This window comes from Pygoscelis adeliae, unplaced genomic scaffold, assembly GCF_000699105.1.
Source record: "Pygoscelis adeliae isolate BGI_AS28 unplaced genomic scaffold, ASM69910v1 Scaffold294, whole genome shotgun sequence".
Taxonomy (NCBI): Eukaryota; Metazoa; Chordata; class Aves; order Sphenisciformes; family Spheniscidae; genus Pygoscelis; species Pygoscelis adeliae.
Window position 1 is genome coordinate 221,146 of NW_008824722.1, and position 13,077 is coordinate 234,222.

At 46.7% G+C, this 13,077-nt stretch overlaps 1 protein-coding gene across 2 annotated transcripts in view; it reads right to left on the bottom strand.

Annotated features, from left to right (window-relative positions):
• SUFU (suppressor of fused homolog (Drosophila)) overlaps window positions 1-13,077 on the bottom strand; it is an 85,532-nt gene that overhangs the window by 5,988 nt on the left and 66,467 nt on the right. The window contains exons 8-10 of one of the 2 annotated variants that reach the window (XM_009323234.1): window positions 12,629-12,763; window positions 11,000-11,138; window positions 9,708-10,682 (exon numbers count right to left, since the gene is read on the bottom strand). In XM_009323234.1, coding sequence (XP_009321509.1) covers window positions 10,653-10,682; window positions 11,000-11,138; window positions 12,629-12,763 — 304 coding nt within the window. In that variant the 3' untranslated portion in view covers window positions 9,708-10,652. Of the gene's footprint in view, window positions 1-9,707; window positions 10,683-10,999; window positions 11,139-12,628; window positions 12,764-13,077 lie in introns of those variants that run through there. The other variant, XM_009323233.1, reaches the window with a different exon arrangement.

A 13,077-nucleotide genomic window follows, 5' to 3' on the forward strand; every position in this document is an offset into this window, starting at 1 on the left:
AAGCGCAGCAGGAAGACCCCTGGGTGCTCCCAAGGTGCCAGAGGCAGGAGAGAAATGGTAACCACGTGTGCAAGGCAGCCAGCTGCTCTGAGGCTGGAGGAAAACAAGACAGGGTGTGCAGGGGTAAACAGCAAAGGGTGGAGAGAGTGAAGGGGGGGACAGGTCAGGTGCCGGCTAAGCCACAGACCCCCAGAGTAGCAACAAACCTACATGGAGCACTGTGGCTAGGACTGACCTGGGGTGCAACCCCCTGAGATGGCCGAGCCCATCTGCAGCTCACTGCCCCCGCTCAGTGAGTTTTGGTTACCCAGCTGAAAAAAAAAATCCCAAATTCCACTGATTTAGTGAGCTGAACTGGCTCCCTGAAGGTCTGACAAGTGGAGTGGGACAGGAGTCCACAGTTCAGCTGCCTTGTGGACCGCGTTCGTGGGATCAAAGCAATGGCAGCCTGCTCTATGCAGCGCGCTGAGAAAAGATCGCAGCGCTGTTCTGCAAGCCCTGCATAGACAGTTAACTTTGGTGGAGGGCAGGCATCGCAGGCTGCAATGACAAACTGCTGCAGTGACATTCACACAGCGTGTCACTCAGAGCCCGTCCTCAACAGCCCGAGTCAGAAAAAAGCCATCCCAAACCCTACTACCCCAGGCTGCTGGGGAGACCTGCTCTCCTTCCTGGAGAAGAAGGGAGTCTCCGAAGTGCAGGTGTGACCAAATGTACAAGCAGCCATGTCCCTCGGCACCCTTGAGCTCCCCGAGGATGCAGGGGGAAGGCATGCGTCCGCAGCACACCAGCTGCTGAAGAGGGCTTTGAAGCAAGAAGTATTGCCATCCTGGATTTGCGTCTAGACAAGATTTCTCCTCTTAGAAGTAGCCCAATCAAAACGGCCCAAGAGCATTAAGGCCTGTGCTCATAGATCAGGCTGCCATCCCCACCTGCAATCAGCAAAACCACCTTCATGCTGCTGAATGCCTTTGATCCTATGGAGAAGGATGAGAATAAATCCAACCCCATCTCAGCTTCCCTCACTCACAATATTTCAGGTTTCCAGTTCTTGTAGCATGCCTGCTCCTGCACAGTATGATACCCCATTACATTAACGCACACACGTTATATGTGCATGATATTAAAGGTGACATTCCCACCAAATAAACATGACAGACTGCCATTGCTCTAGGCACCTAATTTAATTTCCTCTGGGATTTAAACCTTAGAAGCTCAAATTAAACAAATAGGCCCTGCTCACTTTATATTTCAGACCTGAATCTAGAGTTTTCCTCCGATGCTGTTAACTGATCTTATCAACAGGACACTGCACAGAGATCACAATGATGAAGCAGCTTATTCCCTTCCCAAAGGAAAACAGAGCCCTGCTGTTGTGCTGCAGCCATGGGAAAAGCTGACGCAATCCAGAAGGCAAACGAAGCCTTCCCATGCGCACTGAACAGGCCTTTTCTCCCATGAAATCTCTCGGCTGGTGTTGAGGAAGCGAAGGAGCTCTCCTGAGCAGCAGCGGGCATCCCAGGTGCCGCAGCGGCTGGGTGCTCGCAGCGCTGTGTTTTCACAGCTCTGTGCAAACAATCCTGCCGGCCTAGCCTGCCGAAGCTGGTTACAGGGTGTAGCTCAGCCTTTGTAATGGCTGTTTGCAGTATGAACAGGGAACGGCCTCGCCAGCCAGCTGCAGGTATCTGAAACATCTCCTTCAGTGCTGCACGGTCCTGCTCGCACCAGGATCTCCCTGACCTGACCCAGAGAGGCCCGGACACGTGCTATCCCATTGCTAGCAGATCCAGTCTTCATTTTCTGTGTGCTTTGCGGCTCTGTGACTGTTAGTCATGCTGCAGATGCTTGGAAGACGATGACTAGCCAAAAGATAAGTCCCTGTTTTCTATCACAGCCACCTACCGCACAACTGAGGTCTGACGTTTGGGTTCTCACTGCCTCACTAATAGCTGCATGTGTCCAGACATGTTACAAAATACCAGGCTAGGCTGTCTTATTTAGGTGGATGTGTTCAGGGAACACACGGGCTGCATGCATGATGTCTCCCTCTCGTGGCAAGTCCCACCTGAGCTTGCTGAAACCTGCTTCTTACCTACAGGGCTTACCTACAGGTCAACTGAAGGAGCTTGTGTTGAAGCTTTCAGTGTTGAAGCTTTCATACCCGCAGATAGTTGAGAAACCTGTATCGTGACTCGTTACAGGTACGTGGCTGCGAGTGTATGAAAACAGGCGAGATCTAAAAATGTACCCAAGGTCATGGGGCTCTAGACCAGTTCGGCTGACTTTGAAAGCAATCGGTTCTTAGTAAAACATTAAAGACTTTATAGTCAGCTTATAGGTCCACCCCAGAGTTAACACTCCATCTCTCACTATAGGGTTCAACCCTGCCACGAGGGATTAAAATTCTCAGCTCAGGAGAGGCTGGACGGGACCAGAGGCCACATCAATGTTGAAAGCCTGGCACAGCTGGCAAGTCTTTGATCGAGGAAGACCCTCAGAAGCTGAGCTAGGAATCGAGCTGCAGCTCTGTCCAACTTCAAGAAACATGCTTTGTCCAGGGCAAGACACAAACGATTGGCCCAGGGACAATTAAGCAGGGGTGCTTTTACTGACAATACCCAAAATTTTCTTGCCTACCTAGAAACAAACCAAACAAGCCCACACTTTGCCCTAGTGCTTTGTTTGCATTAAACACTGCCACTTGCTTTTCTAGCAGGTTTGTCAAAGAAAGGAAACCATGTTTTATTAGTTCTGGACTTAGTACAAAGCTGGCTTGTACAGCGCAGCCAGAGAAGGTGGGGACACATTGCAATAAACCCCTATGTAAACCATACCAACCCTTCTAAGAAACTGTTCATCCATCTAGGTGCTATGCCTGGAATGGGTGGAGCAGCTGTACCCTAAACCACATGTCATCTGTTACATCTGCAAACATCCAGCAACTTTTCGAGTCCTTTGCCCTAAAAATGTTTCAGCTTAATTCCTGTCAACAGCACAGCAAAAAGCGAAGTTAAAGTGCATCAGCATTTCCCACTGAAATTAAACATCACCAGTAAAACCCCCTGATGAATCATGCTTTGTGCCACAAGCGTCTCCAAGCCCATCTCTCTGCTCTCCCCTTGGCTTGGTCTTCTTTGCACTGCTTTGCTTTGACTGCAAGTGGTTCAGGGCAGAGGCCTTGTCACTGCATCTTTCTACGTCACGCCCAGCCCTGACAGTGTCTGGGAAGGCCACCTTGCTGCCTGAATCCACCACAGCTCTCATTACCGCCTCAAAGGTACCAGTATTGCAACAAACACCTTTGATGGGAAATTCCACTGTTGCTCTTCCGGGAGATTCACAGCTCTCCTTGTAAAGGAAAAACATCCACTCACAGATGCCTCAGGGACCCTGTTGCTTCACACCGCAATGTTACAATCCCAGAAGAGGAAGTATATGATGATGCTGAAAGATTTTGACCTTGTGGGACTTCTCCATGACATTCCCAACTGCAAGGCTGATCCCAGGGACCTGGGCTCCTCAGAGCCCAGCCTGATGAGATCCGTCTTGCAGACAGGGCTGCTTTGAGTGAACACATAAAGTCTGGCTCAGTTGGGAAGAGGGCGGACAAGGGAGCCAAGACAACAGGCAACACCAATTCTTTCAGAGTGAAAAAGCAAAGGAAGAACAGGCATTTCAGGGAATGCTCCAAGTGGGTGGAAGAAAACCTACACAAAGTAGCCAAAATGTAGTTTGAGTAGCAAGGGAGGGGCATTAGATGGCAGGATAGTCAGTCAGCTTAAGAAGGATGAAAGAACTTGACTCATCCAAAACTAGCCTGGACAAAGTACTAGAGAACATGCTGCAGGAGAGTTGATACGGGGAGGATCGTGATGACCTAACGGGACATTTCTACCCTAGTGTAAGTTTCTTCCAGTGTCTCATTCAGCAGCGAGATAGAAGAACACAAAGGGATAATGCAGTGAGGTTTTGGGGAGTGCCTGGGGAAGACGATAAACTTAGGAAAAGTGTTAGCTTAGATTTCCTAGACCCACTCAAGAATTTGGGGGAAGCCACCCAAAAGATTCTGAAAAAGTTTTTCTTGGGGTAGATGCATAAAACTACTTTGGAGAAGAGCAGGTTGTAGTTGTGCACGACTTAAACCAGTTTATGGGTGTTGTCCTTAAACTCACCATGCTAGGCATAACGCATCTATTCAAGTTTGGGGAGACCAAAAATCAATCGCTATCTCTTCAGGAGAGGACTCAATCCATAGCTGCCACTTATAAGCGAGTATCTCAAGCATCAGAGTAGCTCTTTCAAACATTGCTTTGAACCTCTGCTGCTGCCATTATGCCAATGTGCATAAATGATTTAACATGTGGTATAGCAGAGAGAAGAACCAGATGTGCTCATTTCCAGGGGAATGTCCTAACTCTACCGGAACAGAGTCATTCTCTTGTGCTCTCTGTCTCTGTGACTAATTCAGTATTTTATATGATGTGGAACAAGTCCAATTGGATGAGCCGAGGAAGAACCAAAATACCTTATAGTTGTGGTGCCCATAAAGCCAAGAAGTAGAAATAGGGGTTCAAATAAAAGGAAAAGAATAAAATATGAGTTTCTCATATCCTACACGAGTGTTTTATCCTTCAAGTATTGATTAGAGAAGGCAAAACTTCTAACAACTCCAGCTCCATTCTGCAAAACTAGATTTTTTTTCCTGTTTTTATTGAAGAAAACCTTCTATTTCTGGTTTCATTCAACACAAAAGGATTTTTTTTTTCAGCTTTTGGTCTCTTTAAGACTTTTGTTTCAGCAAGAAAAACTGAAAATATTTAAAGATTGGGCTCAGTCTGATCTTCTTCCCAGATTTTTCACTTAGGTTGCCAAACCAAAAGAATGGATCGTCCCCCATGACCCTGCTCACAGTAATCCCCCGCACCTCACCCACCGTGACTGCCAGCATAGATAGTGCATGTTGATAGCTCCTGAATGCTGGATGCTTCCCACAGCCTCCATGTACCTATCCTGCCTACAGGCACATTTAACATTTTCTATGAGAATTTTGACCTTGCTGTCCTAAGCCTCAACTTATTTTTCCATGCTGGATGCCTTGCCTCAACTTATTTTTCCACGCTGGATGCCTTGTTTTTGATTTTTTTAAAAGGTTTTGAGGGAAAAAGGAATCAAGTTGTCTTAGAGAGGTATTTTGGAAAAAGTATTTTTTGACAGTACTAACAAATGCGTATGATCATTTTGCTGCAAAGCACGAGAACTACCCCTTACAAGAAGGGTGACGAAGATTAGCAAAAAAGCGCTCTGGAGGTCAAGGGAAAGTCTTTCTCCCCATCGTGAAAATGCTTTGCCAAGTCAGAAGCCTCTGAAAGTCACTTGTTGTCCATAGACTTTCAGAGGAAGGCAGAAAAATGTACTGAAGAGCCCTTCTTTATTGAGCATGTCCCAGCCCAAGGCAGCTCTGCCCCAAACACAGGGCAGAGGTAGCTAAGGAGTAGTTTTCCTTCTGATCATTCCTCTGAGCAGCGAGGGATTGCTATGGCACCAGGCACATCAGGACTAAAGGCAGGGAAACTCTCCGGTGCTCTCAGTGTTTCTGCTGGAAGTCAGGCCGCGTGGAGGAGGAGGAGAAGGAATTTGCCAACTTGAATGAAGGGGAGGAGAGGAAAGCAGAGACGGGCCAGGATGAGGGGAAGACAGAGACACAGAAAAACAGGATGGAGGGCAGATCAGAGGCCAAAGCCAGAGGTGACACAAAGGGCAGGGAGGCTGGAGGAGAACCCTATTTCCACAGCCTCAGCATCCACATGCTGTCTGCTGGATGTTGTGAACCTACTGGCATGGGGGACGAGCAAAGACCATCCTCCAGCAGCGGCTGGTGCCAGAGGATAATACCCCACTGACGCTGTGAGCTCCTCAGCTCACGCGGAGACACAGACCTTGTGCCGAGAATTGGAGGGTGCCAACTGCAAATGAACCATAGCCTCCATCTGCCTAACAGGATTCGTTCTGAAACCAAGTAAATTACCTGGAAAAAAAACCTCTACACTCAGAGACCAACAAGATCGGGCATACAAAACTTTGGAAATGGCTGCACAGGAATTGCCTGCCCCATGCTAATTTGGCCCCAGCATACATCTGCCAAAACAAATCTGTAATCACAGGATCGCCTGCCGTTCTTCTCCCACAAGACCTCTGCCCTGCTCAGTCCTCAGGACGGTTCTGCTCACTGAATGCAGCATTAGTCATCGTTTCTTTTCATTATCATTCATGTTGTTTCCCTGTTCCCTCCTACTCTCTTCCCTTTTATTTAGTACGCTCCATCCGACTACTGCCAGCATGGATTACACTGGAAGTACCTAATCTTTCTGTCCTTACCACTCTCACAGCCTCTGATATGCTCAGCCTCACATTTCTGCGAGGCAGGGAAGCGCTCCTCTCCATGCAGCAGATGGAGGAGGGAGGCTAAAAGAATCTAAGAGACCTAACAAAGTCACGGAGAAAACCTACAAGAGCAGGGAGCTCAACACGGGTCTTCGACTCCCAGTCTGACCCCCTACCCCAGAGAGATCCTTTCTCTCTCCTGACCTGCAAGAACGAATTTTAATCTCTTCCTGAAATTGTTTCTGGTGTTCATCTGTGGAGCTGGAATGCTTGGCAAGCACTGACTTAATCTTCACAGGATGACTGGAAGAAGGTTTTCCTGAACAGACAAGGGGAAATTAGTGAAAAGAAAACTGAGTCGGAACGTCCACTTCTTGCGGGTGCCCATCTCAAGACTTGCAGGTCCCCGTTTTCCAGCCCACTCAGCCCTGCAGGGTACAGTGGTACCCACGGAGGAATTCCTCCCAGCCTCCTCCTGCCACTGGGAACACAGATCAGACCTCAGGTCTTGAGCTGGCCACCCAGAAAACAAGGAACACGAACTCACTTGCCACCTGAAAACATTTTAGCTTAAGACTCTGGAATAGCACTGAGAACAAACAGAGCAGTAGAGGCAGGGACAGGATCCAATTCTCCAGGGCAACATTTAACAGGCTCTGCCATCAGACTATTGTGATTTTTCTGCAATTACCTGCCTCATTCACTACACACCTTCTAATTTTGACAAACGAATGAAGTGGAAGTCCTATAGGGAAGAGTCTACTTTACTCCACACTCCTGATTCATCCCCCAAACACGCTGCATCTTTGTGCGCTGAATGAGGCAGGCATGCTTTGTAAAAAATATATGTGATCCTCCAGTTAAATATAGTATCGAAATACACATGTGTAACAGGGGCAAGGCCGAAGTACAGAGATATTTCTTAAATTCTGTGTGCTAGATTTTGCAGTTAATGAGGACTCTAACTATAGGTTTGTTTTTACTGTACTGTATTGGCTCCTATGTCAGTCTGCAGCAATATCTGATGCGTAACATATACGTTGCACATGATCAAAGACCTGAGTGTCATCTTCTTCCCTAGAACAATGACTGCCTAAAGCAGCAGGAGCAGAAATTATCTAAAGGTAGTGTTAAACAAACCTCCTTCTCCCCAGAGGGGAGAGTAAGCAGTCCAGGTGAGCAAGGTAGGAGGGGAGAACACTCTGCTTTGTGCTAGATGGGCAGAGAGCTCCACATAAAAGCAGAGGAGCTTTGCAGAAGCATGTCCTGACTCCCATCACTGGAGACTTAATGATGGTAATTCCCAAAGGATGATGCATGCTGACAGGCTTTGACACAAACTACCCCAGGATAATATTAATATGTATTAAAGGCTCAGGCAACTTTATTGGGTCGGGCTTGATCAGTAACACATTTCAACAGAGTGTCTCTATCATCTGCCGGAACATAAGTAAGGGAGGGAGGGAGAACACATGCACAACCTCACCTTGCTTTGGGCAGGTTTAGAGATAAACAAGGTTGATCTGTGATGAACTGCACGCTTGGCACAGCTCAGATGTTGAATCAAGAACCTTGGACACTCCACCATGAACACGAATGTCACTGTGAGGCAGTTAATGTCAGAGTCTGTCTGCATGATCAGCATCCTTAACTCTCCAACATGGGGCCAGACACCTCCTGCACAGCCTTTCTCTGTGCATCTGGAATATCCACCCCTTGGAAAGGAGAGGAGAGGTGCTTAGGAGGCAGTGTGGGGGCTCTGCTGTCACAGCACTGGGGGAAGGGGGAATGGAAGAAAGAACCGCAGAAGCCTTTGATCATGTGTAATGTTAATGCAAGTGTTACACATCAGAGACTTTGCCACGGTAACTAGCATATAAACAGGAGTCTAGTGTTAACAAGGAGGACTTCTTGAATATGTTTGTATGCTTCTGAGTCAAAGCAATTTCCCTATTCAACAATACATGACACAGTGGAAGAAGTTCAGAAATAAACCAGCCTGACATGCTTAGACCTTTAATAGAATTTAGCTTCTTAGAACTAATTAAAGTTACTTAAATGAAAAAAAAAAAAAAAAAAAACAGGAGTCTAGAAAGGTGCCAATTTGACAGCTCTGGAGAATGAAATAATCTAATCATCCCCAGAGCATGGGCAGCAGCAGGACAGGCTTCCCCTACTAACATGCCTCGAACGTGACCTGGAAAGACTGTTGATAGAAATGGGGCGTACAATCTCCGTGGTCTAATGACTCCTTGCCTTTTCTGCTGAGACTGCTAAAACGGCTCCTGCCGAGTACCAGCTGCAGTGGTGATATGGACACCTGTCTGGTAGGAATGGCACTGGGACCTGCCAAACTCCTGTCATCTGCTAACCCTCCACTGGAGCCCAGTGACTCTCAGCTCATTGCTCAGCCCAGGCAGCAGGGGCTGATAGACTGTGCAGCAGATCTCCAGCCTGTCCCACCTTGGACACGCTCCACTCCAGCCCACGAGATGTAAACAGGAGGTACTGTGTTTAGTCTGCAGGTTTGGGCTTTCACTGTACCAAAGCTCAGGCTCAAGAGGAGTCACTCTCTGGCTGCTGCAGAGTTGAGGCCAGGATTTTTCAGGCTCTTATTCCTCCCCTAAGATAGGGAAAAAGTCCACGGGAGGAGACGCCTGCCACCTCTCTTCCTCTCCACGGTCCCTCCATTTACTTGTCTTTGCAACAAGCCCCTGCGTTGCAGTGATATGCTTTCAGCCGCCAGCTCTCCTTGGAGCTCATCGCTGTGCCTGGGGTCCCAAGCAAGGGAGGAGGAAAATCCTCTCTGGGCCTTGCTGTGAAAGCTTTGCGGGGCTTGCCAACTTGGCCAGCCCAGGCTGCAAGGGCCTAAACCAAACACAGCTCGCCTCCTTGGAAATTTTGTGCACCACAACTTCTTTTACTTCTGAAGTAAAGCCACATGAACCTCCCTCCTCTGCTCCCAACACCACAAGGGACCGCTGAGCACAGATCAAGCCTCCCACTGCATATTAAGCCAAGAGCCTCAGACACTCCCACATGTATCTCACACAACCGAGTGCTCCTCCTCTTGTCCCAGGCTGCTTTTAGCCTCCCCTCCTCCCCCACCCAGTCTGTCCTCCTTCATTCTCATCACAGAACGGGGCAGGAGCCAGCAGCAGAGCCGGTCACATCAGATGCGAAGATCCAATACGTTGACCCTGTGTAGACGAGACAAGCAAGGGAACTTGCTTCTCCCTACCCCTCAGAAGCCAGCAATTCTCCATCTTTCCCTCCCACCAACTCCAAAAAACTTCCATAATTTTCAGCAGGCATGGAAGCAAACAGGTTCATAAGGGTTAATATTAGTTACACGTCTGAATGGTGACCTAATTATTGCCATTCTTCACTGTTTAGAGGTTACCTGACTACTCTACACATCAATACATTTGGAGATGTGATGTAAATGCAAACAAACACTCTTATGTTTGGAGTTAACACAGTCACAAGACCCTGTGTATCATGTGTTGGCAAGCACCGGAACCAACAGCAAATGACCCACCCTTAAACCTGACCGTTTGCTGTTAATCATTACAGGAGTGTTGCACTTTCCAGTCAGTACAATCAAAGCACACAAGCTCTTTGAAAATCCCTACACACAAGATGATTCTAGCCAAGATCAGCTCCTTTACAAGTCGTAGAGATTTCAAGGTATGATGTCCTCCAGACGTATGAATACGGGCAGTGGAATGCCTTGAAAACAAGTCACTGGAAGGTTAACTGCAACACTGTGATGCTAAAAAACCCCCCTGCCTTACAAACAGAAGGGGCAGGAATGTCACAGTAACAGTGAAGGCAGAGATGTACTGCATGCATATAGTCCCTCAGAGATGGGCTTTTCTGCATAAACACATTCCGCAAAGCTTTTTTCTTTTCGCAATATGTTTATAACCATGAAGAAATTCAAGGTTAGAATAGCGCTATGCCATCAAATCATTAGTGCATCACTGCTCTGCAGGGCTGACCCTCAACACCAAGCAGATGGGGAGTTTCCAAGGAAAATCTGTGATACAGAAAAAATCTGGGTGCAGAAAACGTGTGGGTGCTTCAAGCAACCACGAGCTTTTGTAAAAGAATCAATAGGAAAGATAGGAAAGAGCTAAAACTGAAAGAAGCTGTACTCTCTGTGCTGCTCTCCTGGTAGGGATGATGTAAAACCGAGATCTTGGCTCTGTAGGATCACAGTCCCACAGCTTTCTAGCTCTTCCGCCCTGGCTCCATTCTTGTTTAGGTCATTCCACTCTGCCTCCCCAAATTCCTTTCTGGAAAAAAATCAAGAGTAAATACAGCCTGTAAAGTGTTCGCTGACTCCAGGAAATGGACACTACTGTATTCACAGATGATTTTTGAACTTTCCAGCCACTGCTTATCAATTTGAGTTCCATTAATATAAATAGTAACAGTTCACCATTATTTTTTGAGTCCGTAATTACTGAAAATATTATGCAAGAGCTATGAGAGAAGTTGCGGCAGAAAATACAGGTTTGTTATGCTTTTAAACCACGTAAGCCCTTAGCAGGATCATTTTTAGGTCACAGTAAAGGAGGAAGGGGGAGAAAAAGGAAGGAGGCTCTCTCACTTGTAACCAAGGTCCATGTGCTGCATAGGGGTGCTCTTCTGTAGCAAAGGCTCCTTCTACTCCTGTTGATACAAACGTGATTGCTGTATCCCCTGTAATACTTTTATATGTAAAGTGCCGTCCATGTAAGAGCCTTCCCCTGGGAATAAAATACACGTGCGTGAATTGAGAGGGTGTGAGCAGCACTCACCAGAACGATGAAGATATATCACTATAGCTTCTGCCGTCAGCACGGGAAACCATTTTGAAGGCAGCAACTATTAATTTTTCAGGAATATATGAATGATTTGCTCCACAAAGCAGGTCACAAGCCTCTTTCTGAGGCAGGGAGCTCCCCCTTATCTCCCCCCTTAATCTCAGGGCCTTGTTACAGCACTAGAATACATCTAAATCCCACTGCATGCCTATCCCCATGATGAGGTGCTGATGTATGTAAGGGCAGGGGACTGCCAGTCTTTCAGTAAGATGAAAACTGCAGAAGAGAATCCAGACTCCACATCATGTGGGAATGTGAAGACGCATTTCTAAGCAGGCTCATTAGTGGGGCCAAACTTACCTACCGTGACAATACCTAGTAATCCATTTCCCTAGTGCTTGACAAATGTAACCTGTATTACTTAAGCAAATGCCTAGAAAATATACATAATGACCACCTTCTGTATCACTTCCCTTTTTTTCGTTTAGTGCTTTCCACAGGGAAGATCATGGCTCTGGTATTTAGGCTCAGAGCATGTGTGACATGCATGCATGGCTTCCAACATGCAAAGGGGAAAACTTCAGGTAAGATGCACGGCACCTAACAGAGTCACAATTGCTTGATGAGTTACTGCTGGTCAGCTGAGCTGTGGTAACTGATCAGGACAGACTGTTCACGCATTTGTGATGTAAAATAAAACATGTTCGTGTTAACTATCCCATTGGTTTCTCAACAGGCACAGGCGAGTGTGCACCTGCTGCTGATAACTCTGATACTACAGACATGTAACTCATTAAGCTAAAGTAACTCGATCACCTGCGATCATTTGTCTCTACCCCACAGTTCATCTTTATGTTAAGGACTACATTTGCCACAGGCCTTTTTAAAAATAGTGCTGACTGAAATTGTGGAAACCTAGAAAAGTCACTTACAGTGCTATGCACAGCCTGAACCTTCAAAAGACAACATGTAGAGTATGCACGCAATGTTTTGTTCCTTCAATCATGCAAGTGACATAATTTGTCTAAAAAACACTTGCATGCATAAACTGACTGCAAACAGGCTTTGCACAACCACTTGTGTCTGAGTCCATAATCCAGAATTAACAACTTAAGAGTGTTCTTTGACAGAATATAGTAAAACATCCCTTCTTTATCACGGAGTTGCCAGCATTAGACTAATAAAAAAATCCCTATACTAACCCTATACTATTTCAGCACTCAAAATATGCTGGAGAACATAAAAAGAATGAGAAACAATCTTACCACGATGAACACACATGCAAAGAATCATCTGTTTCTAATGTGTTTTGGCAAAATACCTCAACTCTGGCCTTTAAAGACCCATTGCATGCATGTCTGTATGGTGAAACAACACCACAAGGCAAAAGCGGCATGTTAGCACAAGCTGAGGAGGAGGAAGACTTCACTCACCTTAGACAGAGGGGAATGAGAGCTCCGGACTCCTGGTTAAATTTCAGGTGTACGCTCTCCAGCTGTCTTGTGCGGATTAGCTCATGAGGAATGATAGCTGCTGAGCTCTCGCTTTCTAAACTGTCCTTACGGCTTCTAAGAGAAGAGACAAAATGCATATATTTAGGATCCCAGTGCTGTGTGCTATTTCTGCTGCGTTTCAGAGAAATCGTGCAAATATTGAAGGACACAGGAGCAAACTGTTACAAAGACACATCTGGGTTTCCATCACCCCTACAGACACGCAGCCTCCCTCAGACTACCAGTCGCAGCATGCAGCTCTTCACCTTGATTTGATGACCTAGGATCTGAATTGGCGCGCACACGTGGCGCATCCCTTCCCAGCATACAAGAAATAAAATTTCTGGGAAGAATTGGAGCAAAACTACACTCTCCAAAACCCCAAACCA